This window comes from Eublepharis macularius, chromosome 12 (assembly GCF_028583425.1).
Source record: "Eublepharis macularius isolate TG4126 chromosome 12, MPM_Emac_v1.0, whole genome shotgun sequence".
Taxonomy (NCBI): Eukaryota; Metazoa; Chordata; class Lepidosauria; order Squamata; family Eublepharidae; genus Eublepharis; species Eublepharis macularius.
In genome coordinates, this window is record NC_072801.1 from 19,073,084 (window position 1) to 19,098,465 (window position 25,382).

The 25,382-nt window shown below is 45.3% G+C and overlaps 1 protein-coding gene across 1 annotated transcript in view; it reads left to right on the forward strand.

The window, feature by feature from the left end:
* The window catches only part of XYLT1 (xylosyltransferase 1), a 224,007-nt gene extending 199,145 nt beyond the window's left edge, over positions 1–24,862 (forward strand). Inside the window, exons 9-12 of the mRNA XM_054992203.1 lie at positions 417–679; positions 6,510–6,705; positions 16,556–16,889; positions 23,295–24,862. Of these exons, the coding sequence (XP_054848178.1) occupies positions 417–679; positions 6,510–6,705; positions 16,556–16,889; positions 23,295–23,617 (1,116 nt within the window). The 3' untranslated portion in view covers positions 23,618–24,862. The remainder of the gene's footprint in view (positions 1–416; positions 680–6,509; positions 6,706–16,555; positions 16,890–23,294) is intronic.
* Positions 24,863–25,382: the final 520 nt, after the last annotated feature.

The following is a 25,382-nucleotide window of genomic DNA, read 5'->3' on the forward strand; positions in this document are numbered from 1 at the left end:
GCTTGGCAATTTTCCCCTCTCATTTAAATGTAATAAAAATCTAGGGGAGGGGGCAAGCAGGGGGGGGATTGTTTATAGCAACGGTGTGTGGAAAATAAAATTCACAAGCTGTAATTCTGATCCCGTCCCCAAACCTTCAGCCTCTGCTTGCTAGACAGTTAAGCGGAGTGCTGAGGTAAATCTTTTCAGAAATGCAATGGCAAGTCTAATGATGGTGTGTAAAATGATTCTGTGTTGCTTGTTAGAGCACCTTTGGGTAGCGGTTGTACAAATTCCATTGGAGGAAAATTTAGATCCTGTCATTATCTTGTTAGTTAGGATCATGGCTAGGTATTCAAAAATAGGTACCAAGCCCAGAATCCATTTTGTTTTAACGCAACCCCCCCCCCCCCCCCCCGCCCTTCTTATCAACACAGCAAACTGCCAGGCCGACCTTCTTCGCACGCAAATTTGAAGCTGTGGTGAATCAAGAAATAATTGGCCAACTGGACTATTATTTATATGGCAACTATCCATCAGGCACGCCAGGCCTTCGGTCATACTGGGAGAACGTATATGATGAACCAGATGGTATCCACAGCGTCAGTGATGTCGCACTGACCATGTATCACTCGTTTTCCCGCTTGGGTCTGAGGAGAGCGGAGGCCTCTTTCCACACAGACAGCGACAACAGCTGCCGGTAGGTTCAAAAACACCTTTCGTTTGTTTGTTTGTTGTATTAGATTTTTAGTCTTCCCTCCCCGCCAGGCAGGCTCAGGGTGGAGCACAACATTTCAATTTACATAAATAACAGTTAAAAACAGATAAAACATTATACAAATAACCAGGGCTTTTTTTCAGGGGAACGCAGTGGAACGGAGTTCCGGACGGAACCTCTAGAAAATACTTGGTAATAGTGCTTGAAATTTATATTATTTCAAAGAATCCCATGTATTTCTTCATCATTTCCCTCTTGAGAGTTCTGCCACCTCTTTTTCCAGAAAAACACCCCGCAAACAACATTAAAACAACGTTATACAATAAATACAATACAGCTTCTCTTCAGATGGCAATGATAAAATACTGCTTTTTAAGCCTTGGATCATATATAGGCTCATATGTAGGGTGGTGGACAGATCTTTAGTGTGGCCAGTGGGGGGCCCAACCTAGCCTCCACCATATGCCTGGCGGAACATTTCTGTCTTACAGGCCCAGCGGAAAAATAACAAATCCCGCCGGGCCCTGGTTTCCTCAGACAGAGAGTTCCACCAGGTCGGTGCCAGGACTGAAAAGGCCCTGGCTCTGGTCGAGGCCAGGCGGGCCTCCATTGGGCCAGGGACCGCCAACAGTTGTTTATTTGTTGAACGAAGCATCCTCTAGGGTACATATGGGGAGAGGCAGTCCTGCAGATATGCTGGGCCCAGTCCGCATTGGGCTTTATAGGTCAACACCAAAACCTTGAACCGGACCCGGTACTCAACTGGCAACCAGTGCAGCTGGCATAGTATAGGCGTAGTTATATGTTCCCTAATCGGGACCCTTGCAATTACTCGTGCAGCTGCATTTTGGACCAGCTGTAGCCTCTGGATCAGGCCCAGGGGAAGCCCTGTGTAGAGCGAGTTGCTGTAGTCTAGTCTAGAGGTAACCATTGCTTGGATAACTGAAGTCATGAGTTGATAGGTAGGGGACAAGCTGCCGGGCCTGTCTTAGATAGAAAAATGAAGACCAGGCAACCGCTGCGACCTGTGCCTCCGTAGTCAGGTAGGCATCCAGGATCACCCCCAGGGTCCTAACTCTGGAAACCAGCACAAGTAGTGCTCCATCAAGAGCGGGGAGCTGGAGTCCCATGCCCATGCCCCCCCAGACCCACATGCAGGACCTCCGTCTTTGTGGGATTTAATTTCAATCGACTCTGCTTCAACCACCCAGTCACAGCTTTGAAGGCATGCTCCAAGACATCTGGGGCAGAGTCAGGCCATCCATCCATCATCAGATATAGTTGGGTGTCATCAGCATATTGAACCAGTGGGTTCAGGCGGCACACAAGAAAAGACAGAAAGTGTAAGGTCAAAGTGGACGTGTTTGGTCTAGGGATCCCAGGTGCCCTGATGGGGGCGGGGTGTCCCCCGCTCCCACCCTCTGCCCACCGTCACCACTCTCCTGGCTGATGGAGGGGAAAGGCCTCCCCCTCTGCAAAGTGCAGGAGCACTCCCAGGCCCTGAGCAACTGCAAGGATGTCACTTCCCGGAAGTGATGTCATCACACCATCCTGGAAGCATACATGCAAAATCTGCGCACACAAAAACAAAAAATTGAGTGCTTAGTCTCCCCCCCCCCACCTGCTGAAAAGGTAAGGAGACCTGGAAACCCTAGTTTGGTCCCTTGACTGCCCTGTTTATTTATTCATTTACACATTTTTACCCCCATCTTTCTTTGCAGTCCAATGTTTCTATGAACATTGGTCCATCTAGCTCAGTATGATCTACTCTGACTGGCAGTTACTCTCCAGGATCTCAAGCACAGAGGACTAATTTGTTTATTTTTATTTTATTTATACCCAAAGCAGCTTACATCATTCTCTTCTCCTGCATTTTATCCTCACAACAACCCTGTGAGGTAGGTCTTTCCCAGCTTCCTGAGATCTCTGACTTGGAGATGCCAAGAATTGAACCTGGGACTTTTTGTATGCAAAGCACAATATGCCACAACCCCATCCCTCCTCTGTCCTCCCCTCCTTTTCCCTCCCTGTGCTGCATCATTTCAGGCACGATAGCTACTTAAAGATTCCAACACTACATCAGGTAGGCAATCCATTTGAGAAAAAAAAACCAATAAAGCTTTCCATGTGTGCTGATTTAATTTTTTAAACCACAGTTTTAAAATGTCTTTTCTAATTAATATTTATACAAAACAATCGCAACAAGCAAAAAAAGTAAGGTAGGTGGGTGAGATGTAAAAAGGATAGCTTGGGAAGGATCATGACGTCAGGAACACAGGCCAGTCTGCATTGTGTGCTGCCCGCACGACCTGTTTCCCTCAGACTAGAGTAACAGCCAAGCTACAAGTGACGCCTTACACAGGTTGGACACTTGTCAACTTCCCTCAAGTTTTGATGGGGAAATGTAGGTGTCCTTGGTTTACAGCTTGGCTCTCCATTACAGCTGCAAGACCAGGATGCCTACATTTCCCATCAAAACTTGAGGGAAGCTGACAAGTGTCCAACCTGTGTCAGGCGTCACTTGTAGCTTGGCTCTAAGTTTGCAGATCCTACTGGCAGAGGCAAGTCTTTCCTGTGTTTCCTTCTTGCCAGAAGTCCCTTCTCATCGGGTCACAGGACTGTTGGGGGCGGGGGGGGGGTGGCAGAACTGCTCTTCCCATCTCTTCTGTCAGCAAACCTGTGCTTGTGAAAGAGAAGGGAGAATTATGCCCCCTTCCTCTTCCTCCTCAGTGCAGCCACCCTACCCATCTGGCTATTCATCTGTGCTGGTCAGTCAACCCAGGAATCAATTTTCTGGGAGGGGTGATGAGAATGCAGCAAAGATCTGCGCTCCTCACACCAGCAGATCACAGCATGCAGTCCCCATTCTGTCCCCAGCGATGCATGTGTGCTTCCAATGTGCAGCTAGCAATTTTCTTTTTTAATATATATGTCCATAAGTGGCTGCAGCTCGTCACATGGACACAGCTTTGGTCTATTTCTGCCCCTGTTCATCTCTTCCCCTTTCCAGCTCTTCCCTTTCAATTCCTTGCACGAACAGGGCCAGCAGCCCTGTGAAATCAGCCAATAATACAATCACCACCATCATTCATTTCTCAGCGCTGCTGGCATTACAGCTGAGGGGACTATACCTCACATCACATTTGGAGGCAATGCCACGTGCCTCCTATGGATGCCAGCCACTTCTGAACTAAAGTAGGATGCCTGGGTACTGCAGTAAAGTTAGAGAGGGTTAGTTAAGTAAGGGGCACCCTCTACAGGTTGTTCCTGCTCCAAATCATTTTGACACAGGCTTCCTTTTAAACAGAATTTATTTATTTCCACCTCTGAGTCTGGACACTTTAAAAAAAAATTAAAGTAGCTGCTGCCAAGAGACGGTTTCCCTTCACGTTTTTGTGGACCCTGTCAATATTTGCTGCTGAATGTACCTGGAAGATGAATTCCAAATAAAAGTCACACTGCTGACTTGCCTTTTACTGGTTTTGCTTGGCTTTCTGAGCCTTAGCAGAGTCTGTTGGGCCTCTGTCAACTTTACATTCTCATCTCTGGAAATTGCAGTTCTGCACAGAGTTAGGTGAGTTTTGAAAATCCCAGCATTAGGTCCAGACTGTGTGTGAGAGATACACTCTCGGATCACGTTCCTTTATTTTCTTCCACTATGGAGCTAACCAGGGCTTTTTTCTGGGAAAAGAGATGGTAGAACTCAGTAGATTACCCTCGGAGAAAATGGTCACATGGCTGGTGGCCCCACCCCCTGATCTCCAGACAGAGGGGAGCTGAGATTGCCCTCCATGCTGTGGCGCGGAGGGCAATCTAAACACCCCCCTGTCTGGAGATCAGGAGGCGGGGCCACCAGCCATGTGACCATTTTCAAGAGGTTCCGAAACTCCGTTCCATGCGTTCCAGCTGAAAAAAAGCCCTGGGCCTAACAGAGGTTCCCCAACTTTGCTTTAAAAATAAAATCTCCGGGAAATATCTGAGCATGCATTCCCCACATCACACCCAGTTTGGTCTTAGCAAGCTAGTTTTCCTGGATAGATTGGACTACAATAAACTTTGGCTCTATCTGACTGATCCTTGCTTTGAGGGATCACACTGAGCCACATCTGTCAGGGAGGAGGGTGCTGGCCGGCTTGAAAGCAGTGTGTGTGTAACCTCTGGGTTCTGTGGGGCTAATTTAGGAAGCAAATTTTCACACACATGTAAGTTAAGAAAAAAAATCTTCAAACCTTTTACCCATTAGTACAATACAACTATTTTTCTTTGCTTTGACCAAACTCATAAGAGCAGCCGTTCAGAAACTTTCAGCCAACAAGGTCTTTGAAAATCACTCAAGGTCAACTTGTCGAATCCCATCAAGTGATAGGGTCGTTTGCTACAATCCTTAGTTTGAAGCAAGTGGAACCCAGGCTTCTGTCCTCTTCTTGGGGAATTACAGCCCTGCAAGAATAATATCATTCCAATAATACCAACTAATTATAACACACATACACTGCTTTTAGTTACTATTGTTCATGTATAACATGTTTCTGATGACCTTTTTCAAGGTGATAAGAGCAGGACTTTTTTTCTGGGAAAAGAGGTGGTGGAACTCAGTGGGTTGCCCTTGGAGAAAATGATCACATGGCTGGTGGCCCCGCCCCCTGATCTCCAAACAGAGGGGAGTTTAGATTGCCCTCCGGAGGGCAATCTAAACTCCCCTCTGTCTGGAGATCAGGGGGCGGGGCCACCAGCCATGTGACCATTTTGAAGAGGTTCCAGAACTCTGTTCCACTGCGTTCCAGCTGAAAAAAAGCCCTGGATAAGAGCATGGCCGTTTCCACACAGTTTACCTTGTTGTGGAAAACAGCGAAATCTTGCGCGAAATCTCGTGAGAAGACGCTGTTATCACGCGAGAAGACGCTGTTATCACACAAGAAGACGCGATAACAGCGTCTTCTCGCGTGATTTTGCGTGAGATTTCGCTATTTTCCACAACAAGGTAAGCTGTGTGGAAATGGCCCATGTAAAGTGCTATTAAGCTCCCAGCAGCCAGCCTCTTCCTCAGTTGCCTGGCTCCAGATACTAACTCTGACCTACTAGGCTAAACCAATTAGCTCATGAAGGTTACACTTGAATTTAGCAAGCTGTTCTCACCACTGCAAAAAAAGAAGATGGCCCCTCTACCATGTAGAGGCCTCTTGAATTGTGTTGGAAAGGTGCTTGCCATTTTCTTCAGACCAGCAGGTTGTACCTTTTTTGGTCAAGGTGAGGGGGTAAGCAGTAGTGATGATAGCTCTGGAAGGTTCTGGTTGCTGAGCAGCCTGAGGAACTTAGCCAGTACTATTCCAATAGAAGAAATACAGTACTGTGACACTGAGAGTGGAACCACAAGTGACAAAAGGCACAGGTTGGACACTTGTCAGCTTCCCTCAAGTTTTGATGGGAAATGTAGGCAGCTTGGTGGAATGTTGGACAAGTGACAGTTGAAAAGTCCATTGTACAGCAGACAGAGAGCCAAGCTGCAAGGCTAGGATGCCTACATTTCCCATCAAAACTTGAGGGAAGCTGACAAGTGTCCAATCTGTGCCTTTTGTCACTTGTAGTTCCGCTCGGAGAGATCTCTGTCTTTTGGTGCTACACCTCTGAAGATGCCAGTCACAGCTGCTGGCGAAACATCAGGAACTACAATGCCAAGACCACGGCTATACAGCCCGGAAAATGCACAACAACCATCATTCTCCAGCCGTGAAAGCCTTCGACAATACATAGAATGAATACTATTCATTTGTGCTGTTAATCTGACTGTTTCCTATATGTTGCTGTTTTCCAGGTATTATCCAATGGGCCACCCAGTTTCAGTCCACCTCTACTTCCTGGCGGACCATTTTCAGGGCTTCCTTGTTAAACATCATGCTACCAATTTGGCTGCCAGCAAGTTGGAGACCTTGGAAACATGGGTGATGCCCAAGAAGGTCTTTAAGATTGCAAGCCCCCCAAGTGATTTTGGAAGGCTGCAGTACTCAGAGGTAAGTCTTGCTTACCTTTCTACGGGAAAAATAATGCTAGTAGATTGCCCCTCCCTCCTTTCCTTCTGCACCTATTATAGGCTTTTATTTCCTTACTAAGGCCTCAGTGAAGTGGGGATTCCTCACACAGCAGATGGGGGCACACGTGATGGGATGCTCTTCTATTTTTTAAAAAAAAACTCTGTAGAAAATCACATTGTCATTGGGAAGAGTATACTTAGAGTGCTTCTCCCTGATATATTCAATTTTTATTTAATAGCTCTTAAAGACTAATAAAATTTGACTCCAGTATAAGTCAGAGCTTACTTCATCAGATGTATGGAATGGACAGCCATATATATTTATACTTAATTATATTTTCTGTTGTTGTTGATATTTAAACCATCTTAGTGAAGAGTCCAATAGCTCCTTTAAGACTAACCAACTTTATTGTAGCATAAGCTTTCAAGAACCACAGCTCTCTTCGTCAGATGGACTCTTTACTATTTTGCAACTACAGACTAACACAGCTAACTCCTCTGGATCTTAAACCATCTTGGATGCTTTTAAAAAAATAATAGAAATGCCTAGATAAATAAATCCAGGCTCCTAAAATAGGGCAGGAAGAGACAAATGTATCCTTTAAACCAACTCCCTTGTAAATATAGCTGGGGAGCAAGCGTGACAAGAGGCACCTGTTTGCAGGTTGTTCTGCATTGCTGAAAAAGGCATTAGCTGAGACAGCTCACCCTTGTATCTAATTTTGAGATGCCAACTCTTTTCTCTTCTGAATAAACCTTTTGCAGCAATTTAAAAGCTACCTACTAATCTACAGTTCTGTTTTTTGGTTTTTTAGCAAAAAAAACCCCCAAACCGCTCCAGCACTTTAAAATTCCCCAATTCATAGAGATGGCAAGAATCTGACTGGCAGCCAGTCTTTTAACAGCAATTTAGATGCAGTCAGAAAGCAGCAACTTTAAAAAGTTTGTCACACACACACAGCTGGCTCACACCCTCCTTTGGAATTGTTACGAATGTTTGGATGAGAAATGCTTCAGCAAAATATCACATTTCAGGCCCCAAAGTAACTATCCGGATCTGCGATTGCCCTCTGTGTACCATACAGTTTGTGGAAGGGTTGCCAGCACCAAGTTGGGAAATTCCTTGAGATTTGGGGGATGGAGCCTGGGGAGGGCAGCGTTTGGGGAGAAGGGACCTCAGCAGGGTATAAGGCCATAGATTCCACCCTCCAAAACAGCTATTTTCTTCAAGGGAACTGGTCTCTGTGGTCTGGAGATAGGGTTGCCGGGGTCCCAGAAGCCCAAGCGGGAATGCAAGGGGCTGGGGCTAGGGGACCGCAGGGTACTCACCTCCCAGAACATCAGAAGATGGTGCGGCAGAGGAATCTCAGAGCACGTGGAAGCAGAGCTGAATGAAAACCACCCCTTTGGATGCAGTTTTCACTCAGCTCAGCTTCAGCATGCATATCCCACAACTCCTTCATCGCATTGGAAAATGAGTGCAGCATAGGAGAGAGGAGTCACTGTGAATGCTGAAGCAGAGCTGAGTGAAAACTGCCTCCAAAGAAGCGGTTTTCATTCAGCTCCACTTCAGCATGCACCAGAATTCCTCCATTGCCAGTGCAACAGGGTAGCATGGGAGTGTATGCACACACTTTTCCCCACCTCCACGCCTCTCCCCACCAACCGGCAGGTGAGTGGGCTGGGGGGCAGCGAGTGGGGCTGGGCGTTCAGTTGTAATTCCGGGATATCTTCAGCCAACACCTGGAGGCTGGCAACCGTAGTTTGCGGGGAGCCCAGTGTAGGCCTACTATTTCAGCAGATTTAGGACTGGATTGACTTTGCACCAGATTGCACTTGTAAGAGACTTCTGCACTAAAACTGTACCAGGAACACACAAAAGTTTGTTTCTGACCTTGTTAGCAGTTGTAATTTATCACAGAGGACAAAATGAACCCAGGCAGCAGGCAATTAGTATCCACTGTGTAGACTTAATGGTCCTCTTTGTGGTGAGCAATGGAACACAAACTAGTAATCAAGGCATAATTAATCTTAAGCAGATTTAAAATGAGAATCCAGCAAGATTTAGAATAGGAAACGTTAGCGGAGGGGCAGGGGCAGAGAGGGCATTGTGAACGGGGGGGGGAGTGGCAGTTTGGGCTTCCTGGGATGGTATTTAGGTGCATGGCTGTAACAAACAGAGATGAGCAGATTTCCTTGGGTCCGTTCCATCCTTTAATTCCAGTTTAAATGAGGAGAAAGCTAGGGAGCTTTTACCTCTAAGTGATGTTCTTTGGTTGCTCCTCTGTATAGTCATACCAAAGGAGAGACTTGGTTTGGAATATTCTAGAGCGAGGATCCCCAAACTTTCTGGGTGTGCAAGCAGCTTTGGAATTCTGACACAATGTGGTAAGCATGGCCTAGGGTTACTATCCTCCAAGTGGGTTCTGATGAAAAGAAAAACACCGCCGTAACTATCTAACTGCTTACACTTTTTACTGTCAGTTCAAATATTTCAACCCAAGTCATTAGAATTTATAGCCGCTTATCAGTCTCTTCACCCTATACAAGTTATACAATGTCACTTTTCCAAATCCCCAATCATAAAAGGATCACCTGTATTGTTATACTTTAGTTGTTGCCTGGAATTAGGAATTTCTCCTATAAGAAAGATATATATTATTGGACTGATTGAGAGTAGAGATGGGCATGAAGTAAAATACAAACCAAAATTCGTAACGAACCAGGCTGGTTTGTGGTTCGCGAACCAGCAATTCATCAGATCCCATTTCTGATGAACCGCCACGAACTTTAGGCTGATTCGTTTGGTTCGTTTTTTTGGTTCGTCACTGCAGACAGCCTGGTGCCGATCAATCAGTTTCCTAGGCAACAGGGGATGGACTTCCTGCAGACCTTCTGCTGACCCAGAAGTGACGATTTTCTGACCTGGATGTGATGTTTTCACAAACCAAACGAACCGGTTTGTGAACCAGGGGCAGGTTCATGAAAGTTCATGGTTCATGGTTCGTGCCCATCTCTAATTAAGAGTATTAAATTTACTAAAGTATAACAATACGGGTGATCCTTTTATGATTGTGGATTTGGAAAAGTGACGTTGGATGGCTTGTATATGCCGATGAGACTGATAAGTGGCTATAAATTCTAATGACTTAGGTTGAAATATTTGAAATGACAGTAAAAAGTATAAGCAGTTAGTTAACGGCGGTGTTTTTCTTTTCATCAGAGCATTTTGGCTGTAACTTTCCCTCTTTCTTGTGCATCCTCCAAACGGGGCCTGGAGATATCTCAGAATTACAATTGATCTCTAGACAACAGCAATAGTGCCCCTGGAGAAATGATAGTTTTGGAGGGTGGACTGACTGGCATTATACTCTGCTAAGGTTCCTCTCCTCCTCAAATGCCACTATCCCCAGGCTGCACCCCCAAAATCTCCAGGGATTTCCCCACCCAGAGATGGCAACCCGAGCAGTGCCATAAAATGGCTGCCACAAAATGGCTGCTGCTGGAGGTGGAGTCAGCCATCCAATAGCTGCTGCTGCTTACCCTCCATCACACAGTGCAGATCATTGTGCTGTGGTGGCAGCCAAATTTTATGGAACTTCCTTCCTTTCTTATTTATTTGTTGGCTCATTTGATCAAAGGTCTCAAGCTCAGAACTTACAACACACATATCCACAATTTAAAACAACCTACAGTAGTATGTACGTACAGAATCACTACAACAAAATCACCATAAAACATTGTCTTAATAGGGTATAAGAGCAGAGATAATATATACATGACATAAAATATTTATTCAAAATAAAATATATAAAGTATATTTTTAAAAGTGTGGACAGCAAATCAAATCTCCAGTGGCCAATTAGAAGTCTTTCTGGGCATAAGCTCTACGTGACTCTGCCTACTTTTTGGAAACAGAAAATATGCCACCAACCTCCTCCTGAAGGGAGCACTCATTTCTGACTGCTGCACCAATTGAGAACTCTGTGATGCATCTGTCAAAGAGAGCTGTGGTTCTCGAAAGCTTATGCTACAGTAAAGTTGGTTAGTCTTAAAGGTGCTACTGGACTCTTTTCTATTTTGCTACTGCAGACTAACACGGCTAACTCCTCTGAATCTGTGTGCTACTGATTTTTTTAAAAAAGAAATCTTATTGAGCAAACAAGCTGAAATTGCACAATGCTGATTATAGAAACTGGGGGATGCTAATTCAGAATTTATTCAGTAATACGTGCTCCATCCACAGTCATCTTGATTAACTTATCTGGCCTTTCCTCTCTTGGGCCAGAGGTTCACTCTGCAGGGGGAAGGGGAGCACAGTTTCTTCCTTTTCAATAAGTTTTTACCATTTTGTATTGTTTGCTAGTCGTGTTTACTTTTCTCTTTTGAAAGTATAAATACTGATTCTGGTTTTTTGTGTGTGGGCCAAAATACACTGATCCATTAACAAAAAAATCAACAAAGAATTCTGGTTGTTTGTGTATGAGGTGTACAGAATTCCATTGCTCACAGAATCTTTTCTGTCTCTAATGTGCGTCATTTTTAATTTCAGATTCTTATGTATCCCCATTGTCCCATAGCTTAGTGGTACACCATTAAATCCAGATCAGACATGACTGAAATATGGGAAGGAGGAGAAAAAAGCCCAGCTAAGAAAATGTGAAGTATATTAAATGTTAGCAGCTGGTTATAAATCAGTTGCCGAAGTCAATAAAAGAGGCACTTCCATATTGTTTGACAGTAAAACGAGATTTTTACGAGAAATAACTAGCTCTGGTTAGGGTGGGGAGAGTTGGGGAAAGCTGCAGAGGAAGGAGTTTATCATGTCTATGGGGAAGTGATCTGTCTTTAGCCTTCAAATGATAGGGGGGGTTAGGTTTGCGCTGCACAGTTTTTGGCCCTTGGGTTTGAGTGAGCGCTTGCTTAATGGACACTGTCAGGCAAGAATTGGAATATAGCACATATCCCTGAGTTTGGGATTTCCTGGCACTTCAGATTTAATCAGATATTTATCATTGTCTGGTTACAGATTTCTTTAACATTCTTTCAGTACAGGAAAGCGAGAGAGTACAGAAAACCAAAATGGTTTTCTTCAGACGTATTTGCTATCATGTGAGAAGTCAGGGAATGTTAACATATGTGTTTTTGGTCAAACAAACCGGAGTCTTATCGCACCTTAAAAACGAACACATTTTTATGCTAGGATGAACTTTTGCGGACTAAAAGGAAAGCTTCCCCCCTACCCCCGTGTAAAAACAGTGTGGGGAAGGAGAGTTTTCCCTTTCTGCTGCCCCATGTACATACAACGCCTCCATATGGAGCGGTAGAAATGGGGAAATGTCTCCCCTCCACACTGTTCTTGTGGTAGCTTTCTGAATCAATTTGTGTACTGTTTTTTTAAAATAAATAAACCCAATCCCCGAGGTGATACGTGTCTACACAGAGCACAGGTTGGCTCTGTGCAGAATTCATAAAAGAAGTAACATGTAGAGCGACTGTCAGTTGTATGAGACTGGAACCTCTGTTAGTAGATGCTGGTGTGTATGTTTATGGAGAAGAAAATTGTAACCAAGGCCACAAAACAATTTGTTTACTTACTTTCTCATAGAAAGACAAGGCCAATTGCAAAACTTAAAAACCAACGATACAATAAAAACTGTAAATACAATAATATACAACGTGTACAATAAAAACTACCTAGAACATTTCCACAGATATTACAACTTGTTTTTAAAAAGAAAAACTTTGAGCAAAGTTGGAAAAGATATTCAGCGTCGTGTCTTCTGTACAGTCCCACATGGGAAATGCGTATGCACAGGCTAGCCTGCACATGCACAATTCCCATATGTGCCTGCACAGAAGAATGCTCAATGAACAACAGTTACAGGTAGGTGCAATCCTGTTTTCCTTATAAAAATGCCTTCCTAAAAAGTTCCATTTAGCATATCTAGGGAATGATAGTAGCCTAGGAGTCTTTCTGATCTTATCAGGCAGGCTGTTCTAACATAGGGGTGCTTCAGAGCTGGCAGCTGGCAATTTTGTCCATTTGTAGTGGTGGTGCCTTTAAAAGGCCTTGCTCAGATCAGCAGGGCTTTTGCAGCACTGTTGTGACGCTGGTACTTGGAACTGAGATGCATTGAAGAAAATACAGCGACTGATAATGCCATCTCCCTCCCTGGATTTGCAATGCTAGTGTTGGGAAGGCAGACCTGCATCTAACTGTGGTTCTCGAAAGCTTATGTTACAATAAAGTTGGTTAGTCTTAAAGGTGCTACTGGACTCTTTACTAGGGTTTCCAGGTGCCTGCCAGTGGCGGGCAAACTCCCGGGGATTTGCCCCCTCGTCTGCCAATTGCTCAGCGATTGGAGGGAGAGGGCAAACTCCTGGTGCTTGCCCACCACTGGCAGGCACATCAGGAGGCAGGCACCTCCCACCCCTGCGCAACGACATCACTTCTGTAAGTGATTGTTGCACTGGCCTCGAAAGCGTCCCCACGCTCCGTTTGGGGCAGGTTTGGGTCCCAAACCGGCTGAATCGGAGCCATGCGGAGTGCAGGAGCACTCCCACAGGCAGCGCGATAACTTCACTTACCAAAATGATGCTGCCACGTGCATGGCATGATGACATCACTTCCAGAAGTGACATCATCATGCTGCTGCCAGAATGCATGCGCAAAGATCTAAACCCTGCCAGAGAAAGGTAAGTGACAGGTCCCAGTCCTCCCGGTGGGAGGCTAAAGGGACCTGGCAACTCTATTGACTCCCATGGAGAGGGAAGAGGGAAGGTTGCCACTGGTGGGGCAGCTACCATCACTAGCAGCCAATCAACAGCAGTTCACCTGAGGTCAGATGGCAGTAGGAATGCCAGCCTCTCAGTTCCCTTGGACAAAATGGCACCTTTGTGGGACTCTAGCATCACATCTCCATTAAGCTAACTCTCCTTTCCAAGCTTTGCTGTCTCCAGGCACCACCACCAAATCTCTGGGTATTTCCCAAGCTGGAGTTAGAAACCCTAGAGGGTGAGGCTAAGGCTGTCAGGTCCCCCAGTGGGGGCGGGGTATCCCCCACTCCCACCCTCCACCCCCTGCCACCACTCACCTGGCCAGCAGGGGGAAAAGCTAGGGGAACAGGCCTCTTGAGCACGCTCCCGGTGCAATGTGATGACATCACTCCCAGGAGGGGCCAATTTGGGCCCATTGGAGGCCCAAATTGGCCCAGTGCGAAGCATGGGGGTGCTCCTAAAGCCTGTAAAATGACATAACTCCCAAAAGTGACGTCACCACACCGGGAGCGCCCACACAAGAACAGAAAAAAGGTGAGTTCCAGGTGCCCCCTCCCTCCTGTGGGGAAAGGGGATCTGGCAACCCTAGGTGGGGCCAAGCCACCCCCAGTAACCATGTCAACTCCCTGTTTCTCATCCGGGAGCCACTCTTCCTCACTGGTTTCTTGCTCTACGATGATCAGGGGAGGGGCTGGGGAGGGGACAATCCCACAGCTGAGCCCAGAAGAACTCCTCTGAGGCCACAGGGAACAGCAGCTCAAGGTCCATGACTGCCCATTGAGCAGGACTGGAGCTTGGTCCAAGGCAGCCAGTAAACCCTTTTAATGGCTGAGACATGCTTGGCTTTTGTTCAGGCCTCCTGGAATACAGTCAGATTTTGAATGTGTACAGTTTCTCTGGTTTCACAAATGTTTTCACACTTGAATTTCCAATCATTCTGAGTCCAGGTCTTCTAGTTTAGTTCGTAGACTGGAATCCTAGTTCATTGACTGCCCGTATCCAGAACTATGATTTGGTATACATAATATAGCCTTCTTGGCAGCATGTAAACAAATTCTTTTTCTTTTCTTTTTTGCCCTATCAGCCTTAACTGCTGCAATACATTTCGAAACAATCTCTCTCTCTGCAGTAGCTGCTGTAATATAATTAAAGATATGAAAAGCAGTTAGGGCATGTCTTTTAATAAAGATAATACTTTAAATACATTGTTTAATAACCACATATTCTAAAATTCTCATTCTGGATAAGTAGACTGCATTACTTAATGGCTGGGTACTGATCCTGCCTTTTCTCCCTTGACAAAAAATAAACAAGCGAAACCCCTGTTTCCCAATGAATGTTTGCAAGCTGAAATGTGTACATTTTCTGCCTTTTGTTAAAAACAAGCATCAGTTGGTGCTAATTGCTTGAAGGTAATTTAGGGGAATCTGTGTTAGGCTACATTGGACTAATTCTGTAGGCGGCAGGGAGAATGGTGTCATTGTTATTCCTTATGAGAACAATTGTGTAAAGTTACTTATGCAGTGCTGGGTTTTTTTCTCTTTAGCCTTCCTTTTGGCACCCAAGATATCAAGACAGCTTTATAAAGTATCTACATAATAATAAAATCAGCATAAAATTGTATCCTACTATATAAAAGGCTAAGCGTATTAAAGACAATTCACTTCCTTCCCTGGTGCACCTCCAGAGGGCGCTGCCATGGAGGGAAGCCCAGAAGAGGCAGCCCATCCCTCCTAGAGCACCCCACGGAGGGAAGCTCAGGCCGGGATCAGGCGCGGAGCAGGCAGCAATGCCTGCCTCCCACCTTCACCCAGCTGGGATCAAGCGTGGAGCAGGTGGCAGTGCCCTCCCCTGCCTTCAGCCTGCTTGGATCAGGCACTAAGGGAAACCCCGGATAGTCAAGCTAAACAACCATACAAGTCCGGGAATACATATAGTTTAGAAGCAATAAATAAGTATCAAAAATTTTTATATTTGTGCAAAATATAAAGTGCAAAGTGCAAGTGAATGTTCAATAAATATGAAGGTTATGAATACAAACAATTAAATAAATCTATTCATCTAAAGTCTGTCTCGGACAGACTTTAGATGAATAGATTTATTTAATTGTTTGTATTCATATTTATTGAACATTCACTTGCACTTTGCACTTTGTATTTTGCACAAATATAAAAATTTTGATACTTATCTATTGCTTCTAAACTATATGTATTCCCGGACTTGTATGGTTGTTTGGATCAGGCACTGAGCAGGGGATGATGCCCGCCCCCCACCTTTACCCAGGCAGGATCAGGAGTGGAGCAGGTGGCAATGTCTGCCCCCTGCCTTCACCCAGCCGGAATCAGTCACAGAAGAGGAGGCAATGCCTACCTGCCTGCCCGCCCTCCTCTTTCTCAAGCCCGTTGTATTTTCCCCCCACAACAGGCTTTGTTACTAGTCATTGGATAAAACCAGTGCACGTAAAAGATCACAGCAGGATCGTAACAGTATTTGGCAAAGAACCAGGCTGCACAATATATTCACTTCACAATTTCAACCCAGTTTTACATCCTGAGAATTCCACGTTAGATACGAGCCTGCCTTTGAAGATCGTCTGGAATATCTGAGAACATCAGCAGAGGGGATTCATGGTGGGAATCCACACTTTTGGAGTTTGGTTGGTGGGGGTCATGCGAATGGCGTAAGTTGTGGAAGTCCTGGCCCGAGAGAATACATTTGGTGTCATTGCTACAAGTCTTCTGGCAAAATATGAAGACCCATTTGTTCCAGAAGGCCTTTGAAGGGGCCAGATTCTGAGGTTTGAATTAGTTGACCTGTACTGATTTTTTTCTTGCTTTTTTCATTATGATTTTGTTGCGTTCTTAAATGTGGGTCGCTTTGGGCATTTCTGGGACATGGCAAGCAAATTTACAAAAACAAAGTGAAGTAAATAAAACCAGACGATCAAAGTTTAAAGAATTATTACAAAAAAGTTTACACATTTGTTTGGTGTTACATAGTCATTGCTGCTTTAACTAAAGCATCGTTCTAAATGTTTTCCCCCCTTTCAGACTGGAACTGACTGGGATGCCAAAGAGAGAATATTCCGAAACTTCGGTGGACTTATTGGGCCCATGGACGAGCCCATTGGCATGCAGAAATGGGGGAAGGGTCCAAACGTCACCGTTACCATCATCTGGGTGGACCCCATAAATGTCATTGCCGCTACCTATGACATTCTCATAGAATCCAGTGCGGAGTTTACTCACTACAAGCCACCTCTGAATTTGCCCCTCCGGGCAGGAGTCTGGACTGTTAAAATTTTGCATCATTGGGTACCAGTTGCTGAAACCAAATTCTTAGTGTCTCCTGTGACGTTTTCCAACAGGCAACCCCTCAGACAAGGTATGTGGTTTTTTTGCTCCAAAAGCCAACAAGTGAGAAAAATTCTGACTACAGTATTGGAAATACAGGCAAAGTTAAACATCGTATTTTAAAAAGCCAGTGTGGTGTAGTGGTTAGAGCATTGGATTAGGACTCTGGGTTCAAATCCCTACTCAGCCGTGACATTCTTTGGGGAACCGCTGGCCAGTCAAGCCCGCCCTCTCTCTCCCTCCCTCCTTCCCTCTCAGCCAAACCTGCCTCACAGGAGAGGAGAACCAAGTACTCTGCCCAGAAATCCTTGAAGGAAACCAAAGTTGTCCACTTGTGTGCTCTTATCTCTGGGTAACAAGGCTAATCTGTGCTAGCATGTTAACATCAGTCTTCCTTCAAGCCTTCTGGATGAGGAGGAACAGAATTAAACAGGGTCTAGGCTAGGGTATTAGAGGCGGATTTGCTGTGTCAACCTTTGGCTTTTACGATTTCCTCTGAAGTTTTTCCTCCTCAAGATTTTACAGTTCAGACCCAATATATGCGCCATGTCAAAAATTCTCTTCATTTCTTTCGCTTTTGTTCCTTTGTCCTCCCATGTATTATTTAAAACTTACTTTCTGTTCCAGATAAATGCTATAGAACAGTGACAGAAAAATTAAGATATTTGAAGGAAATGATTGGTGGGGGGGGTTGCTATATTTTGTGAACACTGCACGGGCTGCCAAAGATTCAAAGAGCAGTATAATGTGTGCTTCATCTTTGTCAAAGAAAAACCAGCTTGGGCCAAAAAAGGAGGGCGTTCAGCAGTACTCAAAGTTGCCCCCTCTTTGGGTGGTTTTTGGGGAAAGAGGTGAAACTATTCTTCTCTTCAAACTGAGGGCAGTGGTTTGCTGGAGGGGCCACACGCATTTTCAAGAAGCTTTGTTTGCTCTCACATAATATGGTAATGTGCAGGGCTTTTTTTCAGCTGGAACATGGTGGAACGGAGTTCCGGAACCTCTTGAAAATGGTCACATGGCTGGTGGCCCCGCCCCCTGATCTCCAGACAGAGGGGAGTTTAGATTGCCCTGTCTGGAGATCAGGGGGCGGGGCCACCAGCCATGTGATCATTTTCTCCGAGGGCAACCCACTGAGTTCCACCACCGCTTTTCCCAGAAAAAAAGCCCTGGTAATGTGTGATCACAGACGGGTTGGAATTGCTCAAGGAAAGAGCCAGGATGGTATCAAACCAGCAGCAGCAGAACGGGGAGGTAAGGGTTGCAAAATGGATGAAAATGAAAAAGGGTGAATTGCGTGATGGGGGATGTTCCAGGAAATTTCATCCATGATCTCTCTTGTAAACGCTCTTTGTTCGTCACAATCCAACATCAGGCACGGCAGCGAACAGTGCCTTACTGTTAGGATAAGTTCGACGACTTTGAACATCCATTATCCCATGGAAAGGAAAAAGCTGTGTGTCTCGGTGGGAGAGCATGTGAAAAATCCAGTCCTTGAATTTTTCCCCAGGCCAGTTTGACTAGGGATCCTGATGGTGTTTTGCCATTTCTGGGCATGGAGCAGGGGTCACTGGGGGCGTGGGGGGGGGAAGTGGTTGTGAATTTCCTGCATTGTGCAAGGAGTTGGACTAGATAATTCTGGAGGTCCCTTCCAGTCCTATGATTCTATTATTTTATATCCTGATTAAGCATCTCAAGTAGCAGGTGTCGAGAAAGACCATTCCCTGCCCACGTCCTGGAGCATCACTGCCCATCAAAGGAGACAATCTTGGAGCAAGATGGCTGTACTCTGTATAAGACAGCTTCTTAAGAGGAGGAAATGTACAGGGCCTTTTTTCAATGCAAAATTTCCCAGGTTCAGTCCTTGGCTTCTCCAGTTACAGGATCTCAGATGGAAGATTCCAGGAAACTTTTGTCTGCCAGAGACTCTGGATGGCTGCTGCTAGTCAGAGCAGAGAATACTGAACTAGGTGGACCAATGGCTTGACTTGGCGTAGAACAGGCCCATGAGTTCAAACCTCACTTAGGCAGCAGTCTTTGAGTCTCTCTACATGAGACATCTGACATGTGAAGAACCCAAGTCAGGAGATGCAATGGTAGCCAGGAAGGGTAGTTTTAAAAGACAGAGCTAGCGGCAGGGTAAAGGCTTTGTTATACACTGGAGCTGTGTGGAGGGGCTGTGAAATGCCAGAAGGGAAACTTCAGCCCATTATAACCTCTCCACGTCCAAGCCTGGCTCTGGAAGGCAGCTCCAGCGCATTTCCATTCCTCGTTGCCCTCTGGTTGCGATCCCACAGAGTTTTAGACTGGAGCGATGAAATTGACAGAGCCTTCAAGGAGGCGAAGATGAAATTAACAAACCCTCTTAGGAGCGATCTGCCTGCTCTGTCTTTTAAAACTATGCTTCCCAGCTAACACTGCGTCTCCCTACGCTTGACAAACATGCACCAAGGCATCTCGTGTAGAGAGACTCTTGTATCTCCCACATTCTATGTACTCCCTTCCTTGTAGGTCTGAAAAGGTGTTTTGATTCCTTTCTTTCAGCCACTTCAAGTATTCCGATCAGATAATGCACCACCCAAAGCATAAGCTATAAAATATACCAGTGCTTTAAGACAACTGTAGATTCTTTTTCTTCAGGCTGACTTTTCCCTTCCCCCTTGGTGATATCTGTGCAGTCTCACATTTGGGTTCTGTGCTTTGACAGAAGCCACCCCCTCACCATGCTAGCTTCCAGCTCAAATCCTTGGCTGCTCCTCCCTGGGCCATCCCGATAGCAAGGGGGCTGACCCCCCCCTTCAAGTCATTAGACTTGGAATTTGACTGCTTTGGCAAGCCCGTTTACTGAATTAATAAATCATAGCCTTGATAAGCGAGGTGTGTCAAAATTACCATGTTTTATTATGAGGAATTTTGGAGTAATTAGGGTTTGGGCTCTTGCGTTTGAGACTGTTTATAAGGATGAAACCTGGGATTTCAAGCCAAGTTCCAAATAGACGGGGAACAGGCTGGGAGACAACAGCATACTGATTTATAGCCGACTCTAAAATGGTACGCTTGGAAGGGATGAAAAGAGCTGTCTCATTGCAAGCTGCGGATGGCACGGGTGATGTGGCATAAATTGTAGACACTGGTATGTAATTCCTGGCTTTCCAACCACCCCCTGGAACACAATGTTGCTTTGCCAGACCAGGAGGGGCTTGAATGAGGGCATTTTGTACTGGAGACGGTGTGTATCTTGGCGGCACTGAATAAGTTCCCTTGTAACATTCAGTCCCAAGTTTGCAAGAGCTGAACTGGAAAAAAAATGACAGTGTGGAGAAAGGCAGACACCTCAGCTTTCACACTTGTGGGACTTTAAGGCCCAGAACCCAAGGCGAATGTTTCCAAAGGGCTGCGTCTCCGACAAGCAGCTCGAAGCCCCCTCTATCATTTGCCTTTTCACATTTCCAGGATTGCTTTTCTGCCCCTCATGCCTGCTGCCTTCACGACTGTATGGCCGCTGTCCCATTTTAGGGTGGAGGGAGCCTATGAGATGATACTTGTCTAAACTATTGGCTCAGATTGTGGCCAGGGACAGGGCACCATGGAGCCAGCTAGGTTGTTAGGATGGGCCACCTGCATGTGTTCTTGTTGTGGGCCAGTAGTTTCACAGCCTTGATTGTGAGAATGATGTGAGCCTGTCCGAGGCTAGGCAATATCTCATCCATGGGCTCATATGTCCCACTCAAGTCATTACCCCCACCCCTTTTTTTCCTTCCAGATTTTGGAAGGCTGTACAATGTGCCTCAAGCACACTTCTTCTGCACTATTTTTAAAAGGCTTTTATTCCCTGCTCAGCTGGACTGTCGTTGGTGTCCAGGGGAGCTCCGGAGATGCGTATCAAAACTGCATTGCCCCCAAGGCCATCGTTCCGGTGCATTTTTGTAGGCATATGGGGGATCTGCATAATGCAGCTTCCTGAATGAGTCTCAGCCTTCATTGTGTTTTTAAAAAAAGTTTTTAGTCTTTATAGACGTAAAAGTGTGCTAGGAAAGTGTGTGAGCAATGCCTGCTTGAAGCATCAGCACTCAAAAAAGTGAGCCAGTCCAATTTCCAGTGGGAAGGGATGAGTCTTCAGTGCCCTGCATAGCATGATTTCCAAAACTAGGATGAATTATACAAAATAGTTAATATTGCACAATAGGCTAAGACAAAGGAATTGTTTGGATTGTGTGTGTAAGTCGCAGAATTCAGCTTTTCTAAGCACAGGATGAAAGCTGAGTGATAAGAGAAAGGACCCCATGCATGGATGGAGCCTCTGATGGAGGTAGGATTCGATCGCAGACCCCGGCATCCAACTCTCTAGCCACTGGGCCACTACACTGGCTCAGCTCTCAAGCTGCTACTTTGGAACTAGGCAGGTTTCAGGACTGGAGACAGGTGGGTTAGAAAACAGAAATTTGGAAGTGCCATGAAGTGAACCTTTTCTGTATACCAAAACGTGTGCTCCTCTACTGTTGATCCATTGGCCCTCCAAACTGAATCTTGAAACTACCTTTTAGGGCCACAGCAGTGGTGTTACTTCCCAGCTCTGGAATACAGAGGATGGCTTCCTTTGAAGATGAAGGATCCCTTTACTCAGCCTCCCTGAATTTATCTAACACCCCTTTAAAGCCATCCATGCCCGTGGCCATCACTGCTTCTACTGACAGTGAAAGCCACCATTTAATTACTTGTTGAGTAAAGACATATTTCCTTTTCTCTGTCCTGAATCTCCTGCCCGTCAACTTCACTAGATGCCCCTGGAGTTCTTGTATTATCGGAGAGGGAGAAAAAAGTTCTGTCTCTCTGCTTTCTCCTCCCATGCATACAAACTATTGTCAGCTGCCATGGACATCGGCTAAGGCTGACTGCACACTTTTAAATCAGTGCTGCTGCTGCAGATCTCCCTTTGTGGGCACAGTTTAATAAGATTTTGGCAAGATGGAGCTTTAGCTCCCCTGTATAGGATATCACTGAACAATGCAAGAGCCGTTGGTTGAGATCACCAGATCCTGGCAGCTGAATTTGGTGTGAAGTTCTGTTGAAAAGTAATGCCTTGTTGACATGTCGTTTCTGTGATGGGTTGCCCCTCCCCTGTTTCCAGTCTCCGTGTCATGAAGCCAAGCAGAGTCTATGGCACACATGCCTTGCGGTTCAGATGGTGGGAATGCATTGCAAATATTTGGCAGTGCATACAAAACAACCACCGGGTACAGACTGTTTAGTCAATCACATTTTGGTCAGTCGGGCCGGTGGCCTTGTTTCATAACATAAGCCAAGGAAAATTTCTCATCTGTTTTGGTTCTCCTTGTTTTTGTTGTTACCAATAATGATGCTTTTCTTCCTTTTATTACACCAGTGATATGTTATATGTTAAACTTACTTGATTAAAACAGTTTTATCTCTACTTTCTCCTCCGAAAGGGCCCAAGGAGGCTTTCATTATATGCCATTTTTATGCTATTTATTTATTTATTTATTACATACAGAACAAAACAGTGAGGCATGCTATTTACATGTAAATTGAAATAGAGATATTCAAATTGAAACTTGCTCAATTAGCTGTGCTCATGGGAGAAGCAAAAAAAAAAACCCTCTGCCAGGAGTTCCAAAGGCAATTGGATTGCAAAGATGAGCACTCCAGGCTATAGGAATAGGCGCCATGCCAAAAGATACGTATTGCTTGTATCCTTCAGCACTTAGCGCAGTATCCGTTGGTGTGAGACAGCTCCATAGGGTACAGCATAAGGAATTACTTAAATTTCTCACCCTGCTGCTCTGACTCCAAATATTCCCAGTTCAGTTTTGTTTCTCCCCTGTGTGAACCAAGCCCACGGTTCTTTATTTTTGTGCTATTTTCCAGTTCCGTGCACCCAGTGCGCCTCATAAAACATACACATTTGCCGTGGTATTTGTGCATCGCTAAATCCGCATTATACATTTAATATACATACAAGTGTCCCTCACGCAGCACAGCTGGGCAGGGGTCCAGCCATCTGCAGGATAAGCCGATCTTGCCTGGCTTGGGAGTCCTTCCCCAGGCAGGGCACAGCTTGTCCAGGCCAGGAGCAACCTTCCCCCGTCCAGTTGTGACTTGTTTGGACCACTTGCAGCCTTCCTTCGGCCAGGCATGCCAGCTAGGTGCCATCTTCATTGAGATGGGCACAGGCTTCCCTGGGCTCCTTGTGGCTCTTCTACTCTGGACTGGACTGGCCCAAGTGGAAGGGGCAGGCCATCAGCCCACTGGGAAATTCCCCAGTGGCTATAATGGCCAGTCCACCCCTGGAAAGGTGTTGCCCTACTGTAATGTTCCCATTTCTTTTTCCTAACGGTCCCACACAGCTGCTTTGAAATGTGATTTGGAAAATAAATGTTATTAATTTACGTCTTTGTTTCCTTTTGTTTTTCTCCTCCAGATGAAGCCTTGAAGTTACATAGTGGACCCCCCAATAACGCCTACATGGAGCAGAGCTTCCAAGGCCTGAACCCCGTTCTGAGCATTCCCCTCAATGCTGCACACATGGAGCAGGCAAAGAAGAATGCTGCCCTCACAGGCGCCAAGTTGGAGAACTGGGTGGATAGCTTGGTCGGCAGTGTGTGGTCAGCTGTGGATATCTGTAGCACAGGGCCCACTTCCTGCCCAGTCATGCAGGCTTGTAGCCAAACTTCATGGAGTTCACTCAGTCCAGACCCGAAGTCTGAGCTGGGCCCCGTTAAACCTGATGGACGGTTGAGGTAGCACCTGGTGTAATGCCTTTTGTTGACTTAAAAGGGAATTTAACTTTGTGCTCTTGTGACTCGGGGTACATTTGCACTTCAGAAAATTTCAGCTGGTTTTCAACCAGTCATGCTTTCTCCAAGGAAACGGAGTTTTCATGAGGCTGCTAGGAATTCCAAAACTGCCCTGATATTTCATTGCAGGCTTCAAGAGGCCAAGATGGGACCAGGAAGGCAAGCCTAGTTAAAATCTACATTTAATCTTCTCTGCACAGATGTACCTTCTGAGTTCTAAATTCAGTCTGAGCCATTTTTGCAAAAGGAAAGGCGTTTCAGACCTAATGGCAAAATGGTTGCTAAAATAGCAGGGGGGGGTAGGGGGCAATTTCAGTTTCCCTCCTACATCCCATTCCCCTTTATCATGCAATCCAGTAGAGACCTGGTCCCAAGATCCATGTTTGCCTCTAGTTTAACCTTAGGATGCCCTTGAAAAGATGGAAGGTTGGAACAGGTTAACGCTCAGCATTAAAAGCCACTGTGATAAGAAGTGAGAGATCCGTGCATTTCTGCACTGGATCTTTTTACTTTTCCAGCAGGCTTCAATGCCTGTATTACTTTTAGGACATGGCAAACTGTTAAAATCTGAGACTGAAGCGCGTACATTTTATTCATATTCAAACAACATTGTAAAACTAGTTTTCCTTCCCAGTTGAGGCTTTTTTGCATAAGTCGTGCAGTTTTTCCCTCCCTCCTTTTCTGTTCGAATCCTGAGTCGTGATGTCGTTGAAAACCGCAAAGCATTTTTTGCAGGCTTTATTTATAAAGCAGGTAATTAATATAATCTAATAAAACCGTCCCCATTTTGTGGCCCATATATCACTTCCGTGACTATTAATTAGAGTTAAGCCAATGCCTTGGAAGGGCAATTAAATCCTTCTACCGAAAGCGAGTAGCAAGAAAAAGCTGAATTCCCTTTTAAAAGATGGCTGCAACGTGGTTGAATGTATGAGATCCCAATAGCCTGCTATTTTTCTCACTTCTTGTATTTGGTTTAAAGCTACTACAGTTTGCTTTGGACTTCTGAAACTTCAGTGTCAGCTGTGCTGGCGTGGAGGCAGAGCATCCAATGGTTAGCTGATGCGAGGGAGGCTGCTTGGGAGGAAGATTTTAGCTATTTATTTGTGTTTTAGTCAATGACTAATTAGTAGGTGCTGCTTGTGCAGCTTGGAGATTATCTTCTCTTACTAACTAAAGCTGCCTTTATTCAGAAAAGGCCTTTTAAAATATATATATATATATATATATATATATATATATATATATATATATATATATATATATATATATATATATATATATATATATATATTCCTCCTCCCCCCACCTTCCCTTTTCTTTCTGACTTCGTGATTTCCACTCTTGCAAGAGTTTTTAAGTACAAAACAATTACTTGGAACACCAGTTGCTCCAAACAAAACGAGGGAGGGAGAAGACCCCTTCCGTGAGAAATCATCCAATCCACTGTAGCAGCCCCTGCTTTCCTAGCAGCATAATTGCATTATTGTAGGTTGCTTGGGACAGGGACAAATCTCTTTTCATCTAACATCCTGTCATCTGAGTCAAGTTTAGGACCAAATAGCATGTGATGATGGGAGCTTTGTGAATGCCCCCTCCCACAAGACCCAATGTTTTGGGGGCTGCAGAACAAGGGAAAGGGGAATTAGCGCTTTCCCCACATGCTGCGTTCACAGTTTGATTCCCCCCACCCTAGGCTCGTTATTTGTACC